General features: G+C 59.6%; 1 protein-coding gene across 1 annotated transcript in view; it reads left to right on the top strand.

The window, feature by feature from the left end:
- Positions 1 to 2,099: 2,099 nt before the first annotated feature.
- The window catches only part of CACNA1E (calcium voltage-gated channel subunit alpha1 E), a 93,588-nt gene continuing 81,883 nt past the window's right edge, over positions 2,100 to 13,804 (top strand). Inside the window, exons 1-3 of the mRNA XM_041419978.1 lie at positions 2,100 to 2,365; positions 10,670 to 10,775; positions 11,180 to 11,319. Of these exons, the coding sequence (XP_041275912.1) occupies positions 2,100 to 2,365; positions 10,670 to 10,775; positions 11,180 to 11,319 (512 nt within the window). The remainder of the gene's footprint in view (positions 2,366 to 10,669; positions 10,776 to 11,179; positions 11,320 to 13,804) is intronic.

Here is a 13,804-nt window from a genome sequence, read left to right on the forward strand (position 1 = left end):
ACAAACCCTGGGGCCCTTCAGCCACTCTCAGCCTGCAGAGTGGGGAAGTGCCTGGTCAGGTGTTGCCAGGCTGCACAGAGGGAGAAGCCCTGGCCCAAATGAGTCAATGATTTATGTGGTTAGGGTCTTGATTGGTTTATTTATTTATTTATTTATTAAAATGTAAATGCCTCAAGCAGTCCTGGCTGCCCCCAGCAGGTGTGAGGGACAGGGCACTGTGCTTGCAGAGCAGGTTGTTGGTGGGGTGGACGAGGGAAGAGCATGACAGGGACACGGGGTGTCCTGTGCTGCTGGCTGGAGCCATGGCTGTGGGAAATGCGGGTGGGGGGTGTCACAGGCCCTGGGGGGCTCTGTGGCCTCGGGATTCAGCAGGACGGGTGGGGGACCCTGCGTGTGAGCTGCTCGCAGGGTGTGTTGTGTGCTGTGCCGTGCTGTGCCAAGGGGACTTGGGGACGTCCCTGGGGGTCTGGGGGTACCCTGTGTGTGCCAGGAGGGCAGGGTGGGTTCCCCAGCGGTGGGTGGGTGGGCAGGCAGCCCCCACACCGAGACACGGCCCAGCACAGCCCCAGGGGACCCCGGATGACCTTGGCACACGCGTGGCTGCAGCACCAGCAGCGTCCCCACTCCCCTGCCCTCAGTGGGGTGCTGGAGGGGGGAGCAGGGTCACCCCCCACCCCTGCAGGGGCACATCCAGCCCGGGCTGTTTACACCTCTTGGACGAGCCGCTGTTCCTTCCAGTCAGCATCGTGTGTCAAAAGGAGGAAAACACCGAGGCGTGGAGGCTCATCTGTATGCGAGGGAGCAGGAGGGCACTCCCCGGGCACCCGCTGCCCTCGGGCGGCTCCGGCAGCCCCGAAGTGTCCCGGGGATGGGGGGAGGGTGATGCGTGTGGCCACAGAGAGATGCTCGCTGCGGGCGGAGGTGGGCTGGGGGAGATGCAGGGAGGGGAGCCCCCCCCTTGCTCCCCAATTTAGCCACTCACCTAGGAGCACCCGTGTGCTGGAAAGCCCTCTGCAGCCAGGGCGGGGGGGGNGGGGGGGGTGGGGAGTGTGTGAGCGCTCCTGGCAGGGTGGGGGCTCCCCCATTGCCTTTGTTCCCTTCAGACCCACCCCTCGCCTCTGATTTTCCTTTGCGGCAGCTCCCGTGCTTGCCAAAAGAACGCGCTGGATGGAGCGAGGGAGCGAGCCGGGCGTGTTGCGCGTGTGTGCGCGCTGGTGTGCGCCTGTGTTGCCACTGACTTCATTAAAGCGAGCTGTCCCCGAGCTGCAGAGGCGCGGCAGCCTTTAATTTTGTGGCCCGGCTCCTGCGGGAAGCCGCCGCCGCCGCAGGAAGCGTGCTCCTGCCCTGGCAGCGAAGCGCTGGGCATCCGTGCCCGCCGCAGGTGCCCGCCCGGGGGCTCAGCCCTCCAACCCTGCCCGCTGCCCCTGCGAGCCGGCAGATGGACGGCCGGGCTCCCGCAGGATGCTGAAGATGGAGTCGGGAGGAAGGAGTTGGACTCTTGGCTCCAACTAGGCTGGACCACGCTGCAACCTGTTCCCCCGGCCGCGGCTGCTGCGCTGGGTGCTGTTCCCAATTGTGGCTTCCTTTGCCGCGGGGTGGCCGCAAGGACTCGGCTCCCTGCCCTTGCCGAGCTCTCTGCTCGCCTTGCGGCGGGGCTGGGGGGGTCAGAGGGGCTGCTTTGGGCTCTCGGGCACAGCCATGGGGAGGATGTGGCTGGCTTTAAACCCTCGCTTCGAGGGGGAAGGCGCTTAGGGACCGAGCGGCTGCGGCCTCCGCTGGGCACGGAGGAGGAGGAGGAGGAGGAGGAGGAGGAGGAGGGCTCGCTGCCCGCCCCGCTGCCCGGGTGGCCGTTCTGGGGGGCCGGAGGCTCGGCTGCCCCCCGTGCCGAGCCGGTGCCGCACGCTGCCGCCTCTCCTCCGCGCGGGTCCCCGCTCCCCCGGGGGGATGGAGGAGAGACGGAGCTGAGCATCACCCGGCGAGGAGGAGGGGGCTGTGGTTGGGACTGCGCCCCGCAACCCCCTCCCTCTTCCCTCCCACCCTCCCCCCACCCCGCCGCCTCGGTGCTGCTGCTTTGGCTCACCTGTGTGTTTTCTTCCAGGATGGCTCGCTTTGGGGAGGCAGTGGCCGGCAGGCTGGGCTCCGGAGATGGGGGCTCCGACCAGAACCGGAGCCGGCAAGGAGCTCCTGCCCCTGCGGGAGGGAGCCCGGGAGCCTTCAAGCAAACCAAAGCGCAGAGAGCCCGGACTATGGCTCTGTACAACCCCATCCCCGTCCGGCAGAACTGCTTCACCGTCAACAGATCGCTCTTCCTCTTTGGGGAAGAGAACATAGTCAGGAAATACGCCAAGAAGCTCATCGACTGGCCATATCCTTTCTGCAGCCCCCGGGAGCCCCCAGCCGTGCTGCCCGGATTTGCCTCGCTGGCTGCCCAGGACACGTGTGTGTGGCACTCTCGGGCAGGTAAGGTGTGCCGAGAGGGGTGCCCCGGCCCCTGGGGATGCTCTCCTCTCCTCTCCCTGTTGCTGCTCCCTCTCCTGTCCTCGGCTCCCTGCCTGCTCCTGACAGGAGCTGAGCCCTTTCTCCCCCCTCCCGGGAGTCCCCCAGCCCCTCCTGAGGCTTGGATTTATTAGCTCCTCGTGCTAATAGGGACGGGTGCTCTGATCCCTGCGTGCTTTGGGATGCTCTGTGTGTGTGCCTGGGGAGGTGGGAGGTAGTGGCCTTTTCTCTGTGCCTCGATGCCTTGTGGAGTTTTGTCACCCCACCCCACCCTGAGCCGCCTGGCAGCCCCATGGATCCCCAGTCCCTGCTGGGTGGTGGCTCTGTCCCTCCTGTGTGTGCCCTCTTTGCTGCAGATCGTGCCTGGCAGGGGCACAGCCGTCCTCGCCCTGCAGCCCCCGGCCCCCCATGGTGGCTCTGGGAACTGGCTGCCCCCTCCCTGCGGCAGAGGGAAGGATGTTGGAAGCCTCTGGCTGTGCCCCGTGGCCTTTTTTTGGGGGGAGGCTGGCACGGGGAGCCACAATTTTATCCCAGGGACCCCTCTCCTAGCGCAGGGCGGAGGGTGCAGATCTCTCCCACTCCTTGCCCTGTTCCTCCATCCTTTCATACGTCCCCACGCACCTCTCTCTCCTCCCACCCTCCCTGTGGGTGCCCCTGGGCGCCTTGGCTGCTGCCCAGCACCACAGCCCTCAGCCCCACACCAGCCTGGGCTCAGTGCCCTGAGACACCTCCAGGGCTTTGCCCCCACGGAGCATCTGAGCCTGAAAACTTCAGCGTGGCCACGCTGTGGCTGTAGGAGCCTCCCCGTGCCGTGTTCTGCAGCAGTGATTCCATGCAGCTCCTGCTGCTGCCGCTTTCTCTCCCTGCAACTTGTTGGTGGAGTTCCTGGCTCCTCTGGTGGGCACGGGAGAGCTTTCCATGGTGCCAGGCAGCAATGCCTTGGGTTGGTGCAACAGGTACCTCGGGGGAAAGCCTCTGGTGAGGCCCAGGGATGCAGGACAGGTCACCCTCCCTGCAGAGCATGGCAGGGGAATTGTCCCTTTGCAGCTCCGACACGTCAGGTCAAGCCTCTGCCAAGCAGGAACCGGTCCTGCCTGGGGAGCTGCGACATCTCCAGGCTCCAGGGGGTGACCTGGGCGTGAAGGGCCGGCTTGGAGGGGCTGAATTCCCCTTGGCATCCCCGGATCTGCCCCTCCTGGCAGCGCCCACGGGGTGGGTGGCTGCAGGAGCGCTGGTGCGGTGGCGAGCTCGGGGCCGTGGCGGCTCAGCGCAGAGCCCTGCAGGGCAGCGGCCAGGCCGGCTGCCTGCTTTTCCAGAATATGCCAAATTATTCATGTGCTTTTCCAGCACGGTGTGGGAGGGCTCTCTCCCCTCCAGCTTTTGTTGGGAGCCAGAAGGAGCTGGGGTGCTGCCACCGGCCCGGCACTCGCGGCGTGGGCTGGGGTCCCGTGCCGGCGTGATGTCTCATCTCCAGGCAGCCGCTGTCTCCTAGAGACTGGAGCTCCACCACCACCACCACATGAGCAGAACTCCCCAGCATTATTCTCCCCTGGAATTTGCAATGCATGAGGGAGATGGGCTCATTTTGTGGGTTTTTTTTTTCCAGAAGTAAGTGACATATTCCCATGTGAGTGCTGGGAACAGGCGTGCTCCAGGCACGGGAGCTCAGTGTTCCTGCCTATCCCCCGCCCCGCTGCCATCTCTTTCCCAGAAAAATGCATCCACCCTGGATGTTTCTCTGCACCACTGGAGTTTTGAGGGTTTGGGAATGGGCAAGGCCTTTTGATGATGAGTTTGGTCAGGCTGGCCTGGCCAGTTCTTCCCATCCTTGTAGTTGTAGCCTGGCACAGGCAGCTGGTGCCTTTGGTAGGGCCAGGAAAACCATGTGAGAACCTCAGCTGCCTGGCCTGGAGCCCATGGCATCGCTCCTGGGTGAGGGCATTTTGGGGAGGAGAGGGTTGGATCTTGGCCATGGTCAGTAGGAGCTGCTGGCCCTGGGAGGGCGATGGGCCAGTCCTGGTGCTGTGGGTCAGGGTGGGCACAGCACTGAGGAAAGCCAAAGGGGCTGGAGAGGAGCTCGGGGCCGAGTGGAGGCTCTTCTTCATCCAGCTCTGGTTGACTAGGTAATAGGGCTAAAAATATCTGGTGATTCAGGCCTGGATATCTGCTGGGTAACTGTGTAATTATAACCAGCAGCCTCTGCAGTTTGGCTTCCCAGTGTAAATAGGGATGATGCATGGAGGAGAAGGAGGAGAAATACGAGCAACTGGGATTGGGATGCAGCTCCACGGGAGGCAAGCCTTTGCCGAGTTCCTAGCTGGAAAGCTCACTGGAAACCTCCACTGGAGCTGCTCTTTTAAAAGTGGTCCTGCCCGAACCACGGGGCAGCTGCTGTTTCGGCTGTAGGGAACATCTCCTTCTCTTCTCCTTGGGAAACGCAGCCTTGTCCTCTTGCCTGCTCTCCTCCTGCTGATGGCCAGGCCTTTCACCCTGATTTCATTTGTTTGGCTGCCTGGAAGGCTCCAATTCAGTTAGTATACGAGATGGGCTGCAGCTCATCTATATCTGCTCCGTTCCTCATCCGCTTAATCACATTTGACCTGGATAAGATCCCTCTCCCGCCCCAGGAAGGCCAGATGACATTGTGTGGCTCTGGCTGTGTCCCCAAGGACAGCTTCTGGCTGCAGGCTGTCCACTGCACCTACCCCCAGCGTGGCAGGGGAAGAGGGTGTCCATGTTCCCTGTGCTGAGGGATTTCACCTATCTCGTCCCCTTTGGGTGCCAAATATGGTGTTGGGCTGGCCTGGAGCAGCTGGAGTGCCCTCAGAGCCCCATCCCAACAGTCAGGGGGATTTTGCTCCATGGGAAGCACACCCGTGAGTGGCTGAGCTGTTTTGCTCACCATGATTCTCCCTGTGACCTGGTGCTGCGTGGGCAGTGCCCCTTGGGGACCCTGGTGATGTCACACCCCACCTGGCCAAGCACCTCCTGCACCTTGGCTTTTCCCCGGCCAAAATTCCAGCAGGTCTCGCCTTCCCAAGGGAAGAGCCTGCGCCATGTCGTGCCGTCCTTGGGCAGCTCCATCCTTGCCCTCCCCAAGAGCATTTCCCCCTCCCCCTGCTCCCAGCCTGTTTTCTGTGCCCTCCATTCATCAGATTTTAGAAGGTTTTTTTTTGGGAGGGGCGAGTAGGTGTAATGGCAGGTCCATCTTTTTGACAGCCGGGGAGAGCGAGGCTGCCTGTCAGATGGTGAATTTAAACAGAGGCAGCTGTTGTCATGGTGATGCCAAGTTGCATCCTGTTGCTGTGGCAACCAAAGTTAAAAAACTGATGTTAAGGCAGGAAAATCACATGATGTGGTCCTTTTTTGTTTAAAAAAAAAAAAAAGGAGGAGGAGAGGAGAGAGATTTGATTTCCAGGGTGAGGTGGGGGAGAAGGAGACGCTTCTCCATGGAGCTGTTTGCACGTGGCAGGCAGGCATCCCACATCCTGCATCCTGCATCCCTACGGGAGCGGCAGCAGTGTGGGCAGCTCTGCCCCGTTGGACTCCTGGCTGTCACTGCCTTCGGTTTAACCCTTGATGGAAACCACACCACTGCGTTTTGGAGCCATAAAAGCTGTGACTGCAGAGAGGGACGGTGGTCTCCTGTGTCCGTGCAGTGGGATTGAGGCAGGTTGGATCCTCCAGGACACAAGCACAACCCGTGTTCACTCTCCTGAGCCTCTGTGTAGCAGGCACACAGCAGCTGGCTCGTGTTCCAAGTGGGAGGATTTGGGGTCTGGATGTTGTTTTCTGTCAATCCCCCCCCAGCATGGATGGGCTGGGAGCACTGGGTGGCAGGACACAGGGATAGAGAGAGCCAGGAGGGCCACAGCTCTCTGGATAGTCTTATCAATGGAGGAAAATCCCTTGTGTCCTCAGGGACAAGACAGGGAGGTACTGTGGGGATGGGGAATCCCAGAGTTGAATTAGGGCCACTCACAGACTTTGCTCTACTTGGCACTTTCATTTTTTTTCTTGGAAACCAAAAACCTCACTTGCCCAGAGGGGTTGTGGACTCCCTGGAATTGTTCAAGGTCTAATGGGATGGGGCTCTGAGAAACCTGGTATAGTGGAAGGTGTCCCTGCCTGTGGCAGGGGATTGGAACCAGATGACTTTAATGCCCTTCCAACCCAAACCACTCTGTGATTTTGTGAAAACAGCCTTGGAGAGAAGGTGCTCTTTCCTGCTGGGGTGTGGAGCTGAGAGGAGGAGGACTGGGGCATCCTAAGGGTGGGTGCTGAAGATGTGGATCTTTGGTCCTGTCATGCCATGTCTGTGCGGGACAGGCAGCAGTGCTGGGATTGGGACCAGCAAGATGAAGTCCACAGGTGTAGGAACTGAGGCTTTTTCTCCCTGACATCTTGGAGCAGGGCAAGCCCCTCGGAGCAGCAGGTCCCCAGAGAGGTGTGGGGAGAGGTGGGACATGACTTTCTAGATGTTGGAAAACCCTGATGATGCAGGTGTGGACAGGGCTTAAGTTGCTCCTGCTCTTTTGGTGGCACTGGAAGTTAGGATTCCCCAAGGCCTCATTCCTCTGGCTCCTCTGCTCCTTCCCCACCTGCCTGCCCAGGAGTGGAGAGAAGGGACTGGGAAGGGATGGGATGGAGGGGATCTCTCCATAGCTCCTTGCCTGCATACAGGGAGGGATTTATCTTGTACCCAGCCTCCTGCAGAGATTTGTCGATGTCCCATCAGCACCATAAACCCGTAAACCCAGCACCATAAACCCATAAACCCAGCACCATAAACCCCTCCAGGGGCTGGAGCTGGGCTCACTCCCTGCCTTAGCCAGGTGGGTGCTCTGGCTGGGCTGGTTTGGGCTTCTGGCTGGTGAGGAAGGTGAAGAGGAAGGTCACAGCTGGAAGATCTTCCTGACAGACCCACCAAGGAGCTCCAGCTCCAGGCATGGGGTTAGCCCTGCTCCAGGTGGTCTGGGGGATGCCCCCATGGCCTGGGGTCACTGTCCCCACCTCAAAGGCACCGGGAGGGAAGCGTGGAGCTGCAGGTGTGGCGTGCACAGGGATCAGCCCAGTTGCTAAGGAAACAAGTCAACGGTGCAGGGGAGAGAGCATTGGGTAAAGGAGATAAATCAATAAGAAAACCTATTTTTATCGGCTCCCTAATGATCCTCCAGGAGAAGCCAGTCGGAAGAGGAGGAGGAGAAGGCTGGAGGGAGATGGGCTCTCATTACTTGGCCTGGAGGGAGGCGAGGGCTACTCTGCATTTTGGGTGGCTGAGAGGTTTTGTAGTTCTTCATCTGATGTGGGAGAAAACAAAGCACTGATAGAGGGTTGTCCAGTGGCCCTGACTGGGAGGATGCTTGGCTTGGCAGAAGTAAAGAGCGGGGGTAAAATATCCCTCAGTTCAGCCAGATGTTCCTGCTGTCCCTTGGGAGGTTCTTTTCCTCTTGGAAATCAAAACCTGGCACAGCTGGAGCTATGAGGGCCGGTTTCCATGGGGTTGATGTCTCACACAGCTCTGGATGTGATAACCCAGGCTCAGCTCCTGGAGAAACTGGGCCAGTGGGGTTTGGGGAATCACTTTTGGCAGGTGACCTCGTGCTTAGGTCAGTGCTTCGGGGAGCGATTGCCCTTTTAGGCTCAGCCAGGTTGGACAGGGCTCTGAGCACCCTGGCCTAGTGGGAAGCATCCCTGCCCATGAGAGGTGGGAATGAGATGGTCTTTAAGGTCCCTCCCAACTCATTCCTTGACTTGGTGAGATCGTCTGTTCCCCCACTTGCAGGTGCAGCAGGAGCGTGGTCCTGTGCAGGGTGTGACAGATGTGCCTTGACCTCGTGCTTTCAACCAGATGTTGTGGCCAGGTGGTCCTGAGCCCCCCAGGCCCTTCTGAGCTGGGCTCCTACGCTGCTGCAGTTGGGTTTTTCCCACCTGGGTGTCTCTCCCACGGGAACAGGGAGCAGTGCGGGATGCTGGGCTGTGCCAGAGCGGACGGACGGACGCTCCGCGCCGTTCCCGCACTTCTCATCTAGGCAAATGTGCCTGGTGCCTGGGGAGCTGCTGCCCCGCCCCACTAACACGCTGTTTGTCTCTTAAGCCGGTGCTAATTGCTCGCAGACTTTCAGGAAAATGATACAAAAAGATCCCAAATAGGCTGGTGGCGCAGGGCCAAGCGCCGCGGTCGCGGTCGGCTGGAGCGGGCGGCCAGAGGTGGGATGCAGGGAGAGGACTTTGCTGGAGCCATGCAGGGAAATATTCACTTGTGTTGAGCCTCAGAGGAAAACTTTTGGAGTCTGGCCCCCCTCCCCAAGCACAGGGAGCTGCTCCTGCCCCGTGCCTGGCTGGCAGCGAGGTCTGAGCCAGCAGCAGGGAGCTCTGCAGCCTCTCCCTTTGGGTTTGCCTCTAACGTAGCAACCATTAATTTCACTGAGTGGCTTTTTAAATGCCTTGGATGCATCTTTCCTGGCTCTTCTTCCTGCTTGGGTTAAATACATCCCAGCTCCCACAGGCTCTCTCTGGCTGCCTCTCCTGGCCGTCTCTCTGGGGACCTGTTTCTGTGCCCATCCCTGCTCCTACCGTGCCAGCGTGCCCAGCGTCACTGGGCTGGGGTCACTCCGTGCATTCCCTTTTCCCATGCTCGTGGCTGGCACTGAGGTCTCTTCTCTTGCCTGTGGGCTCAGGGCCACTGGTTGAAAACATTTCACTGTAGTTAGTGGTCAAAAGATGAGGTTGGAAAAGAAAATCACCCCTTTTCCCAGAGCTGATGGGATGGGTGTTGGACACCTCCTTCCTGAAATATGTCAGCCTGAGGGTGTTGTGTATGGACAAGGGTGGTGTGGTGGGGAAGGGCTTAGCCACCTTGGGATGGTGGGAGTGTGGATGATTCCTTCATGGGCAGGTCCATCCCAGCTGGGATCACATCCCACTTCCACAAGAGAAGGTGGCAGTCCTCTCCCTGGGTGGCTGCTGGTGCCAGTGGTGACAGTAATAGAGCTGTTTTGGCAAGGAGGGAGCAGAATCAGGGGTGTGCTGCCTGTTTCTGTATCGCTCCACATCCAGTTATTGAGGACAACAGAGCTTTTATTGTGGAGAATTGGGAAAGATGGATGGGAAGTTGGAAAGATATGGCCATCCTGTCATTTGGAAGTGCTTTGTTTTCAGAGCTCGGCCCTGGGCCAAGCAGGAGAGAGCTCCGTGTCCCTTGCTCGATCCCATGAATCAAAAGGCAGGAGGAAGCTGAATTTGGGGTGCTTTCCTGGGCATCAACCTGCCCTTTCCTTCCTCAGCTCCTCAGACACCAGCCCTGCTGCCACATCTCAGGGTGGCTGCTGGAGAAGGGTTGTGTAAGACCTAGTCGTGGATTTAGGATTGCTCATAAGGGTCCAACCAGGTCCTATTGACCAGGTGCTGCTGCCCCTCGGGGTCTTGCTGGGCTGTGGCTGAGCTGGGATATCTCCACAGGGAGTTTCCACCCTGCCTGAGCTGAAGCTCAGAGCCAGGTGCCACCAGTGCCTGGAGCTGGGAATGCTCAGCCAAGTGCTCTGCAGCTCCCAGTGCCACCTGGGCTCATCCTGCTGCCACAGGGTGCTTGGCAAGGGCGCAAGGTGGACTGACCCAGGTCAGATCCTCAGGACTTCCAAGGGATGCTCCATCCTCCTCAGGCTGTGCAGGTGCATCCTGTGGGGATGTTTTAGGACAAGGGCTGCCCATACCTTGTGGCACCTCCCCTTTCTGAGCCCCATCTCCTGCTGATGGGTGGTGGAAAAGAGCAGGAAAACAGGGACATGCCAGCCCTGGCCAGCAGTGTGCCATGCCAGGGAGAGCCTCCCTGGACCTGCCAAGGACCATGCCAAACCTTCTTCCAGGCAAAGCCCAGCCTGGTTGTCCCACTTCAAACCTTGTGCCGACCCTCTGGGCTCCTTGCACAAGTAGCATCTCTCCCATGAGAGTTTTCATCCCAACAAAGATGCCTCCTGAGCTTGGGGAGGAGGTGATGGGGCTCAGCAGGTCTGCAGGGAGGAATGTTTTGGGGGGCTCTCACCCCTCTCTTTTCCAAACAACACCTGGATTTCCTGTGGGGAAAGCAGCAGGAGTGGCTGAGAGGTGAAACCAAGGGTGGGCTGGAGGGTTGGGGGTGTCACCAGCTCTTCTCTGCTCCTTAACTCCCCTCCACTCCCTTCGAGTACATGATCCTGGCGACCATCATTGCCAACTGCATCGTGCTGGCCCTGGAGCAGCACCTCCCCGAGGATGACAAGACGCCCATGTCACGGAGATTAGTGAGTACCCTGTGTCCATCCCTCTCTGCTGGGCTGGGGACTGAGCCAAGGGCAGCCACCCAGTCCTACCAGGCAATTTCTTCTGATTTTGGGGTGGCCGGACGGGAGGTTTCCTCTGGGACTGGTTCCTCCAGCCTTCCTGGGGCTGCTGTAACGTATTCCTTCTCCATGGAAAGGGTTCAGGAAGGTTTATGCCCCTTAAAAATGGGTAGGGAAGGACTGGGCAACCTGAGCGTGTCATAGCCACCTTCTGTTTATTTTTGAGGCTGCTGCTGGCTGAGAAAGAGCTGGGAAAGCTCCCAGAGGAGATGATGGGTCTGGGGGAGGTGGGTCAGTGTGAAATGCCTGGTGCTGTGTTTGCTCAGTCTCCCCCTCTCACTGGGTCACTGATTTCACTCTGGCAGGAGAAGACAGAGCCCTACTTCATTGGGATTTTCTGCTTCGAGGCTGGGATTAAGATCGTGGCCCTGGGCTTCGTTTTCCACAAGGGCTCGTACCTGCGCAACGGCTGGAACGTCATGGACTTCATCGTGGTCCTCAGCGGGTGAGTGGGTGCTGTGGGGCCACTGGTGGGCTGCCTTGGGCTTGGGGGCTCATCCTGGTGAGGACACAAGCTCCAGGACATGGGGAAGGCCCCTGGTTTGCTGTTGTCACCGGTGTTTTGTTGTCCTGATGAAGGAGGGGAGGACGGTTGCCTGTGCTGGAGGTGCTGTGGGCGCTGATGGTGGGACGAGGTTCCCGGTGGGGGCAGTAGGGCTGGCTCTGAGGCCACCATGTCTAGCTTTCCCCACTTGGTGGTGGCCTGTCAGCCACCTGAGTACAAGGCAAGGTGAGGACAAGGTTGTGGCATGACCTGATAAGCAACTGGATGTGGTCTGGGAGAGATTCTGGTCAAACCCTCATGGGGAGGGGGAAGTCTCATCTCCTCTTGCCTTCCTAAGCACTTTCCAGGCTCGCCCTGGTGCTGGAGGTTTGGGAATGAGGTCTGGGTGGGGTCACGTTCCCGGGTGATGCTGCTCATCACCCCAGTATGCAGCAGGGGTGCTGGGGGTGGTAGCACACAGATCTTCACGTGTGCTGCTCGTGTCACTGGTGGTGTCACCTGCCAGGGACATGGCCCAGATTTGAGTCCTGCTTGCCGTGTGCTGGGCTGTCCTGGTGACACAGAAACAGACAGGGGCATTTGGGCTTGTGTTAGCCAGCACTGGAAGTCAGCTTGAGCAGAAGCCCATCTAAGGTAATCCCATGGGCCCCTCTCTGTGTGGAGGCCAGAAAAATATTTCTTTTTGCCTGCTGATGGAAATGTCATGCTCAGAGGAGCTGGTTTGATGTGTACAAACAGTTGGAGCCTCGGGGTCTGAGTGCTCCATGAGCTTTGCTGGCCACAGAGCAGCTGCAGGGCTGGCTGGGAAACTGAGGTGTGGCGACCAGGCAGGATGCCTGGGGTCTCCACAGAGCTTCCTGCTGCACAGTCCTGACTCTTGGCTTGCAGGCTGGTGGCATCATGTGGGATGTGACATCTGGTTGGGTGTTTGGAGGAGGAGGGGGAATGCAGAGGCTGCTTCTGCTGGGGTGTGGTGGGGGGTGCAGGTTGGGACTGTGCACCGGAGGAGGCTCGAGGAGAGCATGGCTGGGGACATTTTGACTCCCTTGGTCCAGTGGGGACCTGGATGGCCTTGCTGGGGAGTGGGACCACGTCACCTGGGAATGGAGGGTGTGCTGGTGCTGAGTGACGCTTCTGACGGGCAGCAAACAGGCGGCCTGTGGGAGGTGCAGCTCTTACATGGGAGGCTGCTGCTCTCCCACATCTGCAGAGTGACTCATGGAGAGGGTTCTGTGGCTCCCGGGCTGGGCAAAGGTGCTTACATCCCTGGGGACAGCATGGGACACACGCTGGTAGCAACAAGAGGGGCTCTTGGCCTCGCTGGGCTGAGTGTGTGTGAAGCAGCCGGGGGGCTGGGAAATTCCCATCACCTGCATCCTGACCTGGGCATCGTTTGGGGCGTGGGCCAAGGGGCAGCACTGGGCTGGGAGGAGGGGTTCACCAGGGCCCTCTTGCTGCCCTCCCCACGGCTCTGGGCTCGCTGCTGTACCCGAGCTGGTGCTGAGTCAGCGCTCAGCAATTACTCACTGGCAGAAGGCTCGCCAGCTCCTCTCGGTGCCGCGCTCAGCCGGGCCCCGTGCCAGGGAATCAATGTCCATGAAGGGCTGCGAGCACCGTGCTGCCCACCCCGACAGGAGGTACCCGTGTCCCCCCCCAGGACTGCCAGTCTCAGGGCGCAGCTCTCCAGTGTCTGCTTCCCCACCACTGCCTGCCCTGGGATCCTGGTGTTTGCCCAGCAGAGTGGAACCTAAGGAATGCTCCTTCACCTGCTGGCTTTGCCCCAGCACTGCCTGCCTCACCGACCTGCTGGGGCAAATTCTATATTGCGGTGGGTAGAGGAGGCAACCCATGGATTTTCACCCTGGGCTGGCTTTGGGGTCACTGGGATCAGCTGCACCAGGCCACGGGCTCCTTCTCACTGCTCATCTCTTGCCTTTGCCCTGCGGTGCTGCCAAATCTGCTGTTCCTCGGAGCCACGGCTGCGCCTCCCATGCAGGAAACGCTCAGCCTGTTTAATCTGCTGAATTATTGGCAAATTCCCGCAGCAAATAATCCTTGGCTGGCAAATGACTTGCAAACAGCTTGTGGGAGAAGGTTTGCACTTGGCGGCTCGTTCTGTGTCGGTTGCGTAAGGCAGGCGGCGGAGCTTCGGGATCGCCTCTGCGGCTCCAACTTTCTGCCTGGCGAATGTAAAAGTGTCTGGATGGAGATTTGGTGGCCGTGGGGATCTTGTTGTGGCTTACTGAAAGGTGGTGGCTGTCGTGGAGGGGATGTTGTGATCAGAAGTGCAGGGTGGTGCTTGCCTCAGGGTGTGCTTCGTGGGTTTGGATACATGGCATCCCATGATGGGCCAGAGAAAACATCCATGTGAGCAGGACCCATCCCAGGATGTGACCCAGAGGGAGCCAGTGTCACACTCACTGAC

Source organism: Onychostruthus taczanowskii, unplaced genomic scaffold, assembly GCF_017590055.1.
Source record: "Onychostruthus taczanowskii isolate IOZ18803 unplaced genomic scaffold, ASM1759005v1 scaffold63, whole genome shotgun sequence".
Taxonomy (NCBI): domain Eukaryota; kingdom Metazoa; phylum Chordata; class Aves; order Passeriformes; family Passeridae; genus Onychostruthus; species Onychostruthus taczanowskii.